The sequence below is a fragment of the Dermacentor variabilis genome, unplaced genomic scaffold, assembly GCF_050947875.1.
Source record: "Dermacentor variabilis isolate Ectoservices unplaced genomic scaffold, ASM5094787v1 scaffold_12, whole genome shotgun sequence".
NCBI classification, from domain to species: domain Eukaryota; kingdom Metazoa; phylum Arthropoda; class Arachnida; order Ixodida; family Ixodidae; genus Dermacentor; species Dermacentor variabilis.
The window spans coordinates 43,207,215-43,221,892 of NW_027460280.1; the positions used below are offsets into that span (position 1 = coordinate 43,207,215).

The following is a 14,678-nucleotide window of genomic DNA, read 5'->3' on the forward strand; positions in this document are numbered from 1 at the left end:
CTGAAAGTGACTTGACCCATCTCAGTTTTTCAGCAGCTGGCCACTGTTTCTTCCTAACAAAAGAATAAGCTGATGTCAGGGAGTCCTGATGAAATTTTGCCTCACCTGCTAGCAGTGTTGGTAGTGCAATTATGCGCCCGAAAAAGATGCAACCAAAGGGCATGGGCACTGACTGTGACGACAGTGACAAAGTGACCTTGATGTATAAGCTTCTGGTAGTACGTGTTTGTGGATGTGCCACTACTCTAATCAACTCTTTCATTACTGTGCCTTTAGAAATCCATCAATTTGATTGCCAGCTTTGCAATGCATTGTTTAACATTTATGTTGGAATTCTTATACTAGCATTATCATGAGTATACTGAAATGATGACTGAACTTTACTTATTTGTCAGATTTGACAATTTTTTGTAGATTGTGGAGTCTGGTAAAACAAAACTTCAACTGGAGTTATCATCAAAACTAGCTTCCAGTGATCCTAGCACTTCAATAAAACAACATAAAATTTTGACCTTGGTCGACTCGGCAACATAATTTTTATATGACATCAGCAGTTAAAACACACAGGCTTCTCTCGGGTTGTCAATTTTGCGATCCGACATATAGGCTGCTCTAACGATGTCTCAAACAACGATAGATGTTCATGAGTGCATGTTGTTTTGATAATTGTGTTTGACTAATATGAAGTGCAACCTTATTTTCCACACCGTGGGTTGCTTTTATTCCTCAGTGCTTCGACAGTGTATGTCCAAATTATTATGAACAATCCTTCCTGTTGTGTAGGGTTTTCATTCACACGAGAGCATGCAGTTGATTTCAGACCGACCTTTGACTGAAGCTTGACTAGAATCTCTCACATTCTGAACACCGCCTGCGTAAGTGTTCTTATTCATTACTGCACAATATTGTGCAACACTCTACATTACTGTACAGTACTGTACAGGAACAGAGTACAAAGCTGGAGGCTCCAGTGCCAATGCACACTAGACCACCTTGCTTGCACAAGAAAGCTGATCAAACGCAATAATCTACTATGAGGAGGCCTCAGCATGCTCCATGACCATTGTTTCATGAGTCTGAAGAATGCCGTAAAAAACAAATAGGGTGCCTGCTGCAAGGAGTAAAAACAAATGCTCCTTGTACAATAGGGACCTAACCATTTTCACATTTTCAATGCTACTGCCTTCTCACATAGCATGGTCATCAATATATAGCTAGTATTAATGCCAACAAATCTTCATAATAATTTTTTTGCATGGTCTGAATTACAAAAGTTGGGAATTAGGAAACAGGCACATATTTTATATATTTCAGTTTTTTTTACTCTCATTACTTATAATAACTATAGCAAATTATTACTTTCATTTGTTTTCCTTCAGGTGCTTCTTTAAAGTTTTAACGTTTCACATGAGAATTCTGAAAAATTGTCTGAGCAATTATTACTGCTATATGTATTCATTCAAAACACTAGTGATCAGGCTATAATTTAATGCATATCACAGTGTACATTGTGACTACTATGTCGTGAATTTAAATGTTAAAACATAAAAACACCGAAAGTGAGCACATTTATAGTGGCAACAAAAGAGTTAAAGCAGCTTGTAGCATCACTGGGTGAGTGGAATTTGAAAGAGGGGGCTTTTTTTGTCTGCTTCTCTTTTCAGTTTTGATGGGAATTAGCTTTCGTTTGCATGCACCAATTGTCTCAATTATTTTTGGAAAATTACAAAATAACTTTGCAGGTCCTCTTTAAGATGAATTTTTGAAACTTTTGTTTACCTTATCAGAAGTTCAGCTTAACAGTAGTGCATCACATACAGTCAAGCCTTGATATAACAAACCTCAGTGTAATTAAATTTGCAATGTAATGAAGTGTTTTCATTTTCCGATTTTAGTTCCATTGAAAGCTGTGTATTTTATTTTGCACAATTTAACAAAGTCATTTTGTGACACAGTGTCGATTTAACGAACTTTTAGCTAATTTCAAGCCTGTACTTATAACCTGAATGGCTGGTAAACCTAGCCAAAAATGATTAAAATGTCAGCCAACGAAAAAGTTATTTGCAAGTGTCCTTCTGTATGAAAAGTTTGAGCGGCAAATATGCTGCTGAAGTGCACACACCGGTACAGAGTATGCAGGAAACAGTGCTGTGCCATTTGTTGCATAACAACTTGCTGAGGCCACGGGGCATGCGCCAGCTCGGTGCACATGGAGAAACGCGAACGCTGATGATTCCTTCAGCGCAGAGGGATAGGGGAAGGGGTGAGTGTGCGGTAATGTGATCAAGCATGTGCTTGAAATGGGGGCAGGGAATGTGGGCCTATGTGCCCTCCTGCACTAGTGCGCATGTCTCCTCTCCTCTAGCCTTGCTGTAGCTATGCATGGCTCTTCATATGCGGGCCGCTCACAGTATCTTGGAGGTAATCTTCGGGAAGAGCAAAGGACGGGGCTGGGATGGTTGGTGCCTTGATGCTCATTTTGTTCCCACGTGTCTAGTGTTGGCGGTCACTAAATAACAAATCAAATAACAAGCTTTTCCGTAAAATAAAAGCATGGATGCCTCTTTGAGACTTTAAGAAAGTAGATCAAATTAATGCAGAATGCAGGGCTAAAATTATGGGTTTCACAAAAAAAAAAAACACATTTTTATATTTGTATTTTTTTTATTCACCATATAATAAAGTTCACAAGGGCAGCTTGGGCTTGTTGGTATGTCATGTTGGAACAATAGCACCAATTTGAGACGGGGATAGAAAAGGAACAGGGACAACACAAGCACAAGTGCTTGTGTTGTCTTGTCTCTTCTGTCCCTGTCTCAAGTTTGCGCTATTGTTCCAATGTAATACAGAAGCTTCTCACTAAGTTCATTGCTATCTGTGCTGTATGAAAGAAGTAAGTTATCTTTTTTCATGTGACAGTGGCACGTGCTTGCTGATGAAAGCACACAGGAACGCTGTTGTCAAAACGCGACCACAGAGCGTGAGAGAAACTGAATGTGGAATGAGAGCCCTTGTTTAAAAGATAGTTCTTTGCGCTTTTTAGTGTGGGAGCATTACTTGGCTCATTGTATGACTTTGCCATCATCAGAAAGCCGTGGGAAGAAAACGGCACACAAATTACATTGTCGTCATCTAACTAAAAAAGAAAAGTGGCGGCAGTGAGGATTCAATCCTCTGCCTTGCCACCTCTGCTACCATTCCATAGCCGAGCGCACTAACCACTGCACCACCATTGCAACAGGCAACAGTGATGAATACCTTCGAGCCTGTATATGTATGTGGTTAGGCTCTGCATGGCGGACGATTCACTAGATGGCAGAGCGAGCGGCTGCGGAGCAAGCACACCAAGCTGCCGCCACTCACGCCAAGCTGCAGCCACTCACGCCAAGCTGCAGCCACTCGCTCTGCCATTTGCATTGTCAGGGGCCTGCAGACGCCGTTGCCAGAGCCCATGGACAACCAGGACAAATAAGATGCAATGTGCTTTAGGTACCCGTTGGAAGAGGACTACGACTTCTCCCCAGAGTATGAGGTGGAGTTCGCCTCCAAACCCGATGAAGAAATGTAGTGTCAGCACCATGGTGCCACTCAGAAAAGTACTGTCATCGCTTGGCAAAGTGGTGTCATCATGCTGAAAAGTGGTTTCATCGAGAAAAAACACTCAATGCAATGTGCGTAAAACACAACCTTAATGAGAACTCCATAAATAAAACTCAGCTGAGAGATCGCAATATGGCCGTTTTGTCTTCCTGCGTTGTTGTGACCTCATAAGCAGCAACATTACACTCGGAAACATAATGCAGTAGCTTTGGGCTCAGCAACATTTCACCACAACGCGAAATTCAGCTACTTAACTAAGCATCACACTAAGCAACAATGCTCTCGCATTTACACATCATAAGAATTGCTTAGGCACCCCCGTAGTTTCTTTTATCCTTGAGAGACTTATCGAGATTGCAGTGTAGTGTGGAGAACGAAAGCAGCAAAAAAGGTAATATTTTCAACTGTGGTGAGCTGGGATTGAATGGCAAACCAACACTGATACTCAGTCTGGCAAGAATAAAAATAAAAAGGCATATTTTCAGTCATGGTGAATCTAGATTGACTTGTAAACAGATATTGAACTTCGATTTGGTGGATTACGATCGAATTATAACCAGTGAATACTTGGAGTACAATCTACACAAAGCCCTGGTTGGTGACGGCAAGCCATTGGTGCCAGTTACCCACTGCCCAGCCTTCACTAGAGATATTACCAGAGGGTTAGTTTTATACATCAAGCTTAGTAAGCCAGAGATCCTTGAACAATGCTCAAAATGCAGATGTAGAATGAAGTTGAATCAACCAATGAATTAGACTGGAAGGAGTACCAGAAGACAGAGTTCGTATCCCTCAGAACAGTGGAGATTGCAGCAGCCTTGCTAGAGCTCAGTGGGGGTGCTACGCGGGATCAAGAGAGTACTCGAGCTGGGATTGTGAAGTCAAGATGAGGAATCATGTCCAAGAAGCAGCTAAGGGAAGCATTTCACAAGCGCAAGCACAGACAAATGCACTTGACAGATCTAAAGATAAAAAAAAAAGAGAAGACAAGTTGAAGCGTTTGGCCACTGAGCAGTCCATGTGCTGAAGAAGAGGGCCCAATTCATGCAGCAGAGGCCTTTGATTAATCACTATTCACCGTAAAGTAGCACATTTTGCAATATTTTAATTGATGTTTCTCTGTTGGCACTCTTTGGCCAAGCATCACCTTCAGGAAAACTATCATTTTGAGACTACCTTGTGAAAACTTGCCTTCAAGGTCATTTCCAGAGTGAAATTGTGTCAGGAATGAGAGAAGGTACATTTTAAGTATTTGAATTTCTTCTAACACAATGAAAATGCTAGGTATATGACATATGGTTACAACGCAAAAAACAAACTTGGTTTCTTAGTGGCGGGATTTTTATAGAAAGGGCCTAACAAAAGAAAGGAAGAAAAAAGAAAAAGTGACTGCTCTTATCTTGCGCTACAGACCACCTAGAAAGTATCTATACAAAAACAATGAATATATATTTATTATTTATGAAATTATAGTTTTTCTGAGTAGCCACACTCAAGTTCTTAATATGATGACCATAACTTTTGTTTGTTTCAGTGCGATGAAATTTCAAATGTATTCTAAACACAAGGGCAACCATCCCACTGAATTTCATTATAATGGGTAAATGGTTCAAAAGTTTACCCTTCAGCCCTCTGAAATTGAAGTTGAATTAATCATTGCGGCACTAATGGAAGTCGACTGTGCTTGTGTGCTGCCTTACCATGATGTGCATTGAAATAGTAAGTCTTGGATATTGGTGATAGGTTGGTGCTGTCTGCTGCACAGTGGTAGCCATGTCTCAGCACTCCTTGCTCCTAATCTCTGTTGCTAATGCTAAAAAAACTGTGTTTACCAAAACAGCTGAACAGGAACCAAAACTGGTTCCTATGCACACTCCTTGCCCTTGATTGTACTGTCAACATTTAATTGCTGGCATGTGCTTTTGCTGCAACAAGCACGGAGATAGGAGACATACAATTTCATTTGTTCATAATTTTGTTGGCATATTCACTGTGACTGATCACTACTGAAATTGATGCACATTATCCTCTAGATACTTTGGTGCTTTGCCATTCGTCAAGCAGGCCTGTGGTTGTCGAAGTTGCGAGACTTCGCCTGCAGTGTTTCTTCCCACGAGTTCCTAGATGGATGGATGGGTGCCTTTGTTGGGAAGGTGGATGAGGTATGTATTGTATTGTTTAGGACAGCAAGAAGCGTGGGAGCATGTTATGCAGCACAACAAATGAGGCACATTAGGTAGTATAATAGCAAAGGGGTGCACCTACTCCTAGTCAGGAAACTGCCTGTAGCCTTCGTCCACTTGGGCTGTGTTTTGCTACAGTTTGTTTGATCATTTATTTCACATTGGCAAGACTTATCTCACAAAGTTCTGAGGACATATGCACCTGCCTTGCCTGAGCTATAGTGCCGTTAGTCGTTGCTACTTTCCCTCTGTGCTTTGTTTCAAGGCAGCCTTGAGTATAATGCTGATATAAGCTGCATTGTACATTTTTACAGGGTGCTATACGGAGGAGGAAGCGGGGGGCTGCATATCTTAAACCATGCTCATATCGTAGAATAGTTATATGCTCACCTCCCTGTGCCTTCTTCTCAAGGGACAAGCAGGTTGGTCATGGCATAAAAAAAAAGAAAGGGGAGGGAATGAAGCATTAAATTTTTGTCTTGTAATAATGTACTTGAAAACATAGCTGCTCTTGAGTGGGCTCAAGGGTACTTCTACTGGTATACTCTATGGCAGCATACTTAAATTCATGATGAAATTGGTCTCCTTACAGAGCTTTCACCTACATTGTGGCCATCATATGCTGCTGGCACTAATATGACGTGTGATGTTAGTGCAGTTTACTGTTGGAGCAGAACACCATGACATCATGAAACATTGCTGAAGACTAATGATAATAGGGGGTCTCAATTTACATTACGTAACAAGCTGTGTGAATGCTAAAGAAGCTTCCTGCAGGCTGAAATCTAGTGTGCTCATGGAAGTCAATGAATAGAGAGTGAATTGCTTGATTCTTAGAAGCTGACACTCTCGTACAGGTTACATTTCTTTTGTTTTTTCTTGTATGCGTGTGTTGCTTTCATAGCAATGGCTATGTGTGCATCTAAACATTAGTCACATGAATGTGCGTGGTACACAGTGCCAAAGGCAAGTTACCTAGACAAGAGCTCACCTTTTTTTTTTTTTTGTATTTTAATAGTACTTCGCTTTAAGTGCAACTTGTTTTGGTGACATCACTTATCTGTTCCTTTTAAAGCTTTTACCACTGTGCACAGTTAACACAAATCCAGGAAATGTGGAACATAAAAATTTGGATGTATGTGTATCTGATAGAACCGCTAGGAAGAACTGGATGTTCCCTGGTGCCTATAGGTTGCACAAGAGGGCTGTCATTTGGCCATTAATGGCATTAAATAAGCAGAGGTGACTTGTCCATGGCTATCTTTTTTTCTCAGTAGAAGGCATTTCTTTAACTATAGCACACATTATGCTGTTCTTCTTTTTCCCATTTTGTTGGCAGGTTACCAGTAATGATACATTGCATTCACCTTTCAGGCTCTGTACCACTTGGGCCACAAGTTGGAGGCTGACTTTTACTCTGCTGTGGATGCAGTGACTAGCCATGGAATGTCAGTGTGCCACCTTTGTCCAGAAGGGGACAGGGACAAGCTGATCACTGCTTACAAAGAGGTGGGTGGTATACTGGTGACAGAGGCATTTAGTTTTCCTGTCTACATTTTATGGGCTGTTTGTTATTGAACGCTGTTAATATTTATGCACAATGTTGCCTTCTCTTTTTATCTATTGCTCACGGCTATGTTAAAAAAAAGAAAGCTGAAGCCTCTGTGGAAGTAGCACATGGTTGACGATGAAAGTGCTTTATTAAATTGAATACAAATAAGTACAAGCTCACCTTTTGTTGGTTATCATTTGGGGAGGGAAGAAATACTTTTAGTTAGAATTGTGTCAACACAGAGGCTCCCAAAGGCATCCCAGGAGAGACTCCAGGATTCTTATGCTGTGGAATGGTGCTTAACATTGGTGGAGCCAGAGCACAAAAGGTCACACTCATTCTTTGGAAAAGTGTGCTGCTTTGTTTGCCAATGTTGTGAATTCGTGGCAGTGAATGTACGAAAGTACTTGGAAGACAAAAACTGCAGTTGCTTTGATTGTGTGCCTTCCACCAGTAGAAAAGGTATCGTGAAGTGAACGAGGACATCCTGCACTGTGCAATGTAAGATGCTGCAGTGGAAGTGATCTGTGCCTGGGAGTGAGAGCCTGAAGACTCCGATAAAGTATTTCAGAGATTTTATTTTTTAATTTTTGTGAAGAATCATGTTAACCAGGAAAAGGACACTGTTTCAAAGCAGAATGGCAGGCAGTCATTATCCATGAAAAGCATCTGATTGGTGAAGAAGTAGAGGCCCATTAAGCTACGTCCAGTCCGAACTGTGGGCATCGGGGCTGACAGCGTTGAAACTGGCCACTTGTAAGAGACAAGAGACACACATAGTTTTCATGTGCTCCAAGTGCAATGTGCATCTCTCTCTCTCCCAATGAACATAACTCAATTTCCATCAGCAGTTGAGCTAGCAAAAATGAGTTCATGAGTTTTGTTAAAGGGGCCCTGAACCACCCCTCAGGCTTGGGGAAAAAACACATTCTGCAGATAGCATACTCTGCTGTGAGTATCTCATGCAAATTTTGGACTCCTGTGTGGCGTGTGGGGCTCACAAGTGGAGCGTGAAGTCACCTTTTTCTCAAACACTCTTTTAAGCAGAGGCCTTCTCGTCATCCTTTCGGGGCTGTCGGCGTCTGCCCCTTGACGTCAGTGTGCAGATTTGCATAGAGCACTGCCATTGGCTGATAGCCGACAATAATCACAAATGGTGTTTGGATCAGTGCGATTCTTCAGGAAGTGCACTGATCCACGGCTGCCTGTGTAGGAACTAAACTTTGGCCACACTGCTTATCAGTGTCGTAGCCATCAGGTCTCTTTAACTTTGATTAGCTTTGAACACTCAACTAGCCTTGAACCATGCAAAACTTAACATCAGACCACACGTATGCTTGCCAGCGCACGCTCACTCCTGGCAGCTCCTGACTAAGCGCCTTGAAAGACATCGCTTCATATTGAGCTATTGACAGCACTTCTAAATGTGCGATTTGGATGTGGCCACTATCCGTCGTTCATGCTGGTGCTGTACAAAACTAGTACGCACCAGGTAGCACGGCCAGACTGGAGCATGTGCTCCATCCTTGTCATGTACATAGCAAACACACTGCAGTTGCATGTAGTAGCTGTGTCTGCTACGTAACATAGATACTGCGGCCGCCGCGGGGTGCTGTGACGAGCCCACTCGTTGAACTCACTGTTGCTTGCTGAGGACAACTGCATGCTTTGAGTGGTCTCTGTGGGCCATGTGGCTCCAGGCGCGTGTTGAGCCTGCCCGAGAGCTAACATTTGACTGGAACAGGTCATCTGCTTCCAGAGTTGCACACCTTCGAGGTGTGTTGCCATCATGGCCGAAGCTCATTATGAGTTAACATAAAACAATGTTTCGTTTGACCCTCGGAAATTGTATGATTGCTGTACAGACTAGTATGAAAGGAAGTGTGCTACTTGCCACTCAGTGCAAGAAAGCCGTTCATAGCTAGCTATATAGTGCACTGTAGCCCAGCAAAAGGACGAGATATTGTGAACTCCACCGTAAGTTGAGAGATAGACTCCGAGTCTGGCGTGTCGTAGGCGTCAAAATGAGAAGTAGTTGTGTCTCCGTGAACATCAAAAATCAAATTTGAACTGTGCGCCACGATGACATCCAGTAGGTGGAGTTTCGTGGGCATGCCCCACTTCGCATAGCCTTTGCAGTGTAAGGCATTGAAGAAGGAGTGGGAGCATCAGGATGGGTATCATAGATGATCTTTGATTGCCAATAGCTCTGCTTCTGCTGAATGTGTTGAAGTACTTTTTTTGGCAAAGTATTTCTGAAATAGTCTATATTAACTTCAAATGCATTTCTTAACTTTGATAAAAAGTGGTTCTGGGCTTTTTAATATAATTGAAGAGCGTTTGAGAACAAAAAAGCCAATCATTCCTTAATTAGAACAGCAAATTAGGGTAGTTGTAATCGATGTATTTTTACAAACAAAACTCAGTGCCAACACAAGAGACTAACAAAGAAGCGCTTGTGCCATGCAGATATGTGTTTGCCCCTTTTGTTTGTGCTGAGTTTTGTTTGTAACATTCCTTAATTGGATTGCAGAAATATTCAACGTTGGTTGAAGAAGGTCCAAATGCCCAATGCCATGAATTCTGAGAAATACAGCAGCTCAACAAAGTTCTCCATTTGAGTTTTTTAATACAGTAGACTTCCGTTAATTCGACTTAGTTAATTCAATTCTTCAGTTAATTTGATCCTGACTGAAGTTCCCGGCTGGCACCCATGCATTTCTATGGGCTTAGACATTTGTTATTTTGATCTTATAATTGACCTTTGCCAGATAATTTGAACTTGACCAGTCATCACACGCGCCTGACTTCTATGGTGACTCCAGTAAGCAATCTATTTTGTTCCAGAGTCTGTTTTGGTGGAGCTTAGGAGACACTGAATACATTGAACACACATAATAAGATCTGTCATCGAAACTGCCATTTTCAGCCTGCCTTAGGAATATTTTCAAGCAATAACTGTGGCTTAGAACGTCTCAATACAGTATTTACTATTTACCCGATTTTAACGCACACTTCTTCTTTTTTTTTTTTTTTAGGGTGAAAATTTTTGGTGCGGTACATATGAATATGAAACCAAAATCGCTTTTGTGGCATTTACAAAAGTTAACTGATAGCAACAAAACATGAAATTTCTGTGATGTTGTTAAACCATGTTTTTTTTTTAAATGTGCAATCAGGTTCTGGAGTGTAAACTTGACCTGGAAAAAGCGTCGAGGTGCAATTCAGGGTATGTATACGATTCTTAACCATGACAAGCCACACCCCATCAGTTCAGGCTTGTGTGATTCTTACGTTGCCATCATGTTTCAGAAACAGTACAGAATCAAAACGCAAAAAAATGAAGGCCACTTTGGAAAGCTTTGAGGAGCTTGTGAACATTGCTCTTGTGGAACTGATTGTCCATAACTACATGAAGCCAAGTTCTTCTTTCTTGAGGCTCTTGCAAGTAGCCAAACAAGACCCATTGGTGAGAACCCTTGGTGTTTTTCTTGCAAATGCTGTTTCAGAATTGCCAGTGTCATTTTCTCTGACTTCATGAAAGTAGTGAATGCATGAAGACATTGAAATGTTCTGGGCAAAATGAGCTTTCAGGCACCTCGTAGTTCTGCTTTGCGTTGCAGCATTGATATGGGCAGAGTCATTTCAAGCTGCAAATATGCTTTCTTGCTCCCATATCATCTGTGCATCTCTATGTCACTGGTCACTCTCTGCTGCATATAGGAATGACACCATACTATGTTAGAATGTAGTTTGGTCTATTAGTATACAGTGAAACGTTAATTCGGAATTCATGGGACCGAGAAAAATGTCAGAGTTAACCGAATATCAAATTATTGAGGGTATCAAGAAAACGATAAACAAGTGCTTACTACGTCAACACGCTTGTATTTACTGAATGAATAAGCAAATCCTGTTTCAACTTTGCACAAACACAGCGTGAAAGCTGCAGTTCTTGTCATATTGTGACTGTTTGGCTCTCGCAGCAGTGAAGGCCTGGCGACTTCCTTCGCAATGCGACCGCAGTGTACGCCTTCATCTGTGACAAGCTTTTCACTACCGCACTCACATCCTGATTATTTTTTTCGCCAGAGAGCTGTTCAATAACAGGTCGTTCATCCATCGCAATGGATTTGGTGCTCTGCGCCATTGAGAATGCACCCCTGTACGATCGGTGTGATCACATGGGATTAGTATGTTGGTTTGCCAGCTGCCATCCACTCAAGCCATGTCACTAACCAAAACATTCATGAACTTCCTGAATGTGTCATTTCAACTTGCTCTTGTGTGCTCTTGCTTAGCACAGTTGCCTAGCACTGTTGCTGACTAATTTTTCAGACTTGGAGGGCGCAGTACACGGACTCAAACTCGGCTACTAAGGCCATCACTCTAGCCTGTGTCACTCTTGATCACTGATGAGGTCTGTGGGTATGAACATATTGATGGGAAGCTTCACATGACGACTTGTCACCAGGTCCTGTGCCGATAATCGACAAATTTTCATCACAACTGTAGTGTCTAGGCCACTAGACTGAAAGCATAACTTCGTCAGTCAATGTTGTAGTTTAGAGCCGAGTTGACATGGCAACTTTGTCCCCGACTGCCATGTTTGCAGCATCGCACGTTTGTAGATTATGTCTGAAAAATTCACCGGCACACTGCATGACATCCCAAATTTCAGTTGACATTATACATTGGTTCAGGGGAATTGCTGCGGGCAAGTTAAAGTAATTATGCAGTTTTACTAAATCAGGTATTTAAAAAAGTGTTCCATGACTGTATTTGATATTTTTGCTGCCAGAATATTGGGCCATATGTGAACAAGGCCTTGCTTAGCTATTACTGATGCCGTGTTAGATTCCGTATATTTAGTTTTGTTATATAGCCGGAGAATACTCCATTCAAATAAAGCAAGAGCAACCAAATTTTTAAAATGAAGCTTTCTCTTCCTTTTTCTTCGACTTTTCCACTGCTGCGGCTGCTCCTGCTGTCTTGCACGCCACAGTGAGGGCTGGTTCAGAGCATGGATATACATAGAAGTAGGGTGGCAGAGAGGAAAGGTGACGTGAGAAACTCATTTGGACCTTTCCATCGTGTCGCAGGTGTACAATGCCCTCTAGAGCTGCCTGGGTGTCGCTACATTAGCCTCTTGACAGCTGTAATTACCCGTGATCTCCCACAAAAAGCATTGCAGAAAATGCAGCACTTACCTTTCTACTAACGTGCAAGTCCGGAGGGGAGGTAGATAGAATGGTAGAGAGGGGGGGGGGAATGGAGGCAGAGAATGAGTAGGACTGACCCAGTCGGGAAATGAGGGAATAACAGCCTTGCCGCTCTTTGCTTGCAGTTACCATAAAGGGGGACAGGGTGAGAGAAGGAAAAGGTGACTTGATATAGACACGATAGCGGTTGTGGGCAAACGGAAGATATGGTATTGTACGTTTCTGCAATTTTTGAAAAATAGGCTCCATGCAAATTTGTCAAGTGGACAACTGACATAGGGTGCGCGGATGCAAAGCTGCATTAAAGCACTGTAGGGTCTAGGCAACTCTATGGAAGCAGTTGCATGTCCAATAAACACTTCTGTGCCCGCTGCGGTAGCTTTGCAGCTATGGCATTTCTTGAGGTCGCAGGCTCAATCCCAACTGCGGCAGCCGCATTTAGACGGAAGTGAAATACAAGAATGCTTCTGTACTAAGATTTAGGGGCATGTTAAAGACCAGAGTGTCAAAATTAATCCGCAGTCTGCCACTATTGTGTGCTTCATTATCTGATTGTGGCTTTGGCACATACAGCCCCATAATTAACTAAAGTTTAACACTTCTGCGATGATGTGATGCACCATGTGAGGCAATGATAATGCCCAACCCCCTCAGAGATTATGAACAATGGCACAACAACACCTCAAGCATACACGTCTCCCTGCGCGTTCTGTGTACTACGCAGATGAACAGCAGTGGTGCACGCAAGGTAGCGTTTAACATCAACTCACCACTTTCATATTGGACTAGACACTGAAGAAATTAAACATTTGGCATCAACATTACCACTAATTATTGTCAATCAAAGCAAACAGCACAGAAAGCTTCACTTACATTGATTCCCACAGTGCATGGGATCCACATAATTTGTTAGTTTATTAGTTTCGTCTTACTAATTGTTCCATTTACTTGGTAGTTAATAATTATTTAAAAAGTTATTGAGGCTTAAATAATTGAGAACAACCAAGAAACAAAACTTTATGCAATATTTTTAGTGCCACATCTATAATCGGTACAGTGAGGTGGTCAAGGAAAAAATATTTAAGGTGGTGCATTTGCTAATCAACTTCAATAATATATTGACTTCAAAAACTTCAATTGGAACACTTTTTGTTTAGGTAAGAAAAAATATTACTACTAGTTTAGTCCCTTGTGTAACCCTGATCATATTGATATTAAGCACTCAGAAATTGGGGAATAATTTTATCCTGTTTTTATTGCAGAAGAAAGAGCGCAGTAACAGTGCAGCCAACCTGTCTGACCTCTACAAAAGTAAAGCAGATGCTTTTTGTGAATCTGTGGACACGACTTACAGCATAGCACATTTAGCTGCTGGTTGTACGACAGATGTTAGGTGTAAGTAGTTTGCGACAAGGCTCTTCAGCTGTCATTGTCTTTGTGCTTCTTGAGATGCTTCTGTGTTGTGTCATTTAATGACTTATACATTTTCAAAGTGCTAAATGTTGCCTGCCATCAACAGTGAAGAACTCTGCTATGAAGTGGCTTATCAAGCATTTGTTTTTTCACTGAGCACAGTTATGCACAGTTTTGTAAAAATGGAACCTACAATTCTGGTTCCTTTTCAGGAGGATGAAGCCGCATTCATGTTAACAGGGGTGGGACTCCTGTGTCAATTGCGCCATTTTGATACAAACACCAATTCCTGTGCCAAACTGCGTCATACACAAAAAAATCACCAAAATTGTGCCATGCTGCAGCAGAACGGCTTACCCATGTGCGCTTCGGCAGTGGCCACCAATAGCAAGCAGATTCGTTCTCTGAAAAAAATTCACCGGCTATTACGATACTCCCTAATGTGACATTCGAGTGCAGCTGTATATGTGTTTTCATTTTGCAATATAGTGGCTGGCATTGAAAACGGAGCTAAGTGTGGCGCGACTGCCTTGCTAATCGGGAGATCGCAAGAAGCAGCACGTGAATGACATGTAGGTTTGAGTCACGGCAGCCGCCACCGCAGACAGACCTCCGCTCACGTAGCACTTTGTTTCCAGATATGGTATCGGTGGCTTCATCGGTGAATAGACGACGCGTGCTACTCTGGCGAACTAGATCTTAGGTCCT

The 14,678-nt window shown here is 42.0% G+C and overlaps 1 protein-coding gene across 2 annotated transcripts in view; it reads left to right on the top strand.

Moving 5' to 3' along the window:
- The window catches only part of LOC142565799 (uncharacterized), a 70,357-nt gene that overhangs the window by 3,480 nt on the left and 52,199 nt on the right, over window positions 1–14,678 (top strand). For both annotated transcript variants that reach the window (XM_075676337.1, XM_075676336.1), the window contains exons 6-10: window positions 5,634–5,762; window positions 7,158–7,292; window positions 10,515–10,564; window positions 10,648–10,804; window positions 13,820–13,952. In XM_075676337.1, the coding sequence (XP_075532452.1) occupies window positions 5,634–5,762; window positions 7,158–7,292; window positions 10,515–10,564; window positions 10,648–10,804; window positions 13,820–13,952 (604 nt within the window). The remainder of the gene's footprint in view (window positions 1–5,633; window positions 5,763–7,157; window positions 7,293–10,514; window positions 10,565–10,647; window positions 10,805–13,819; window positions 13,953–14,678) is intronic.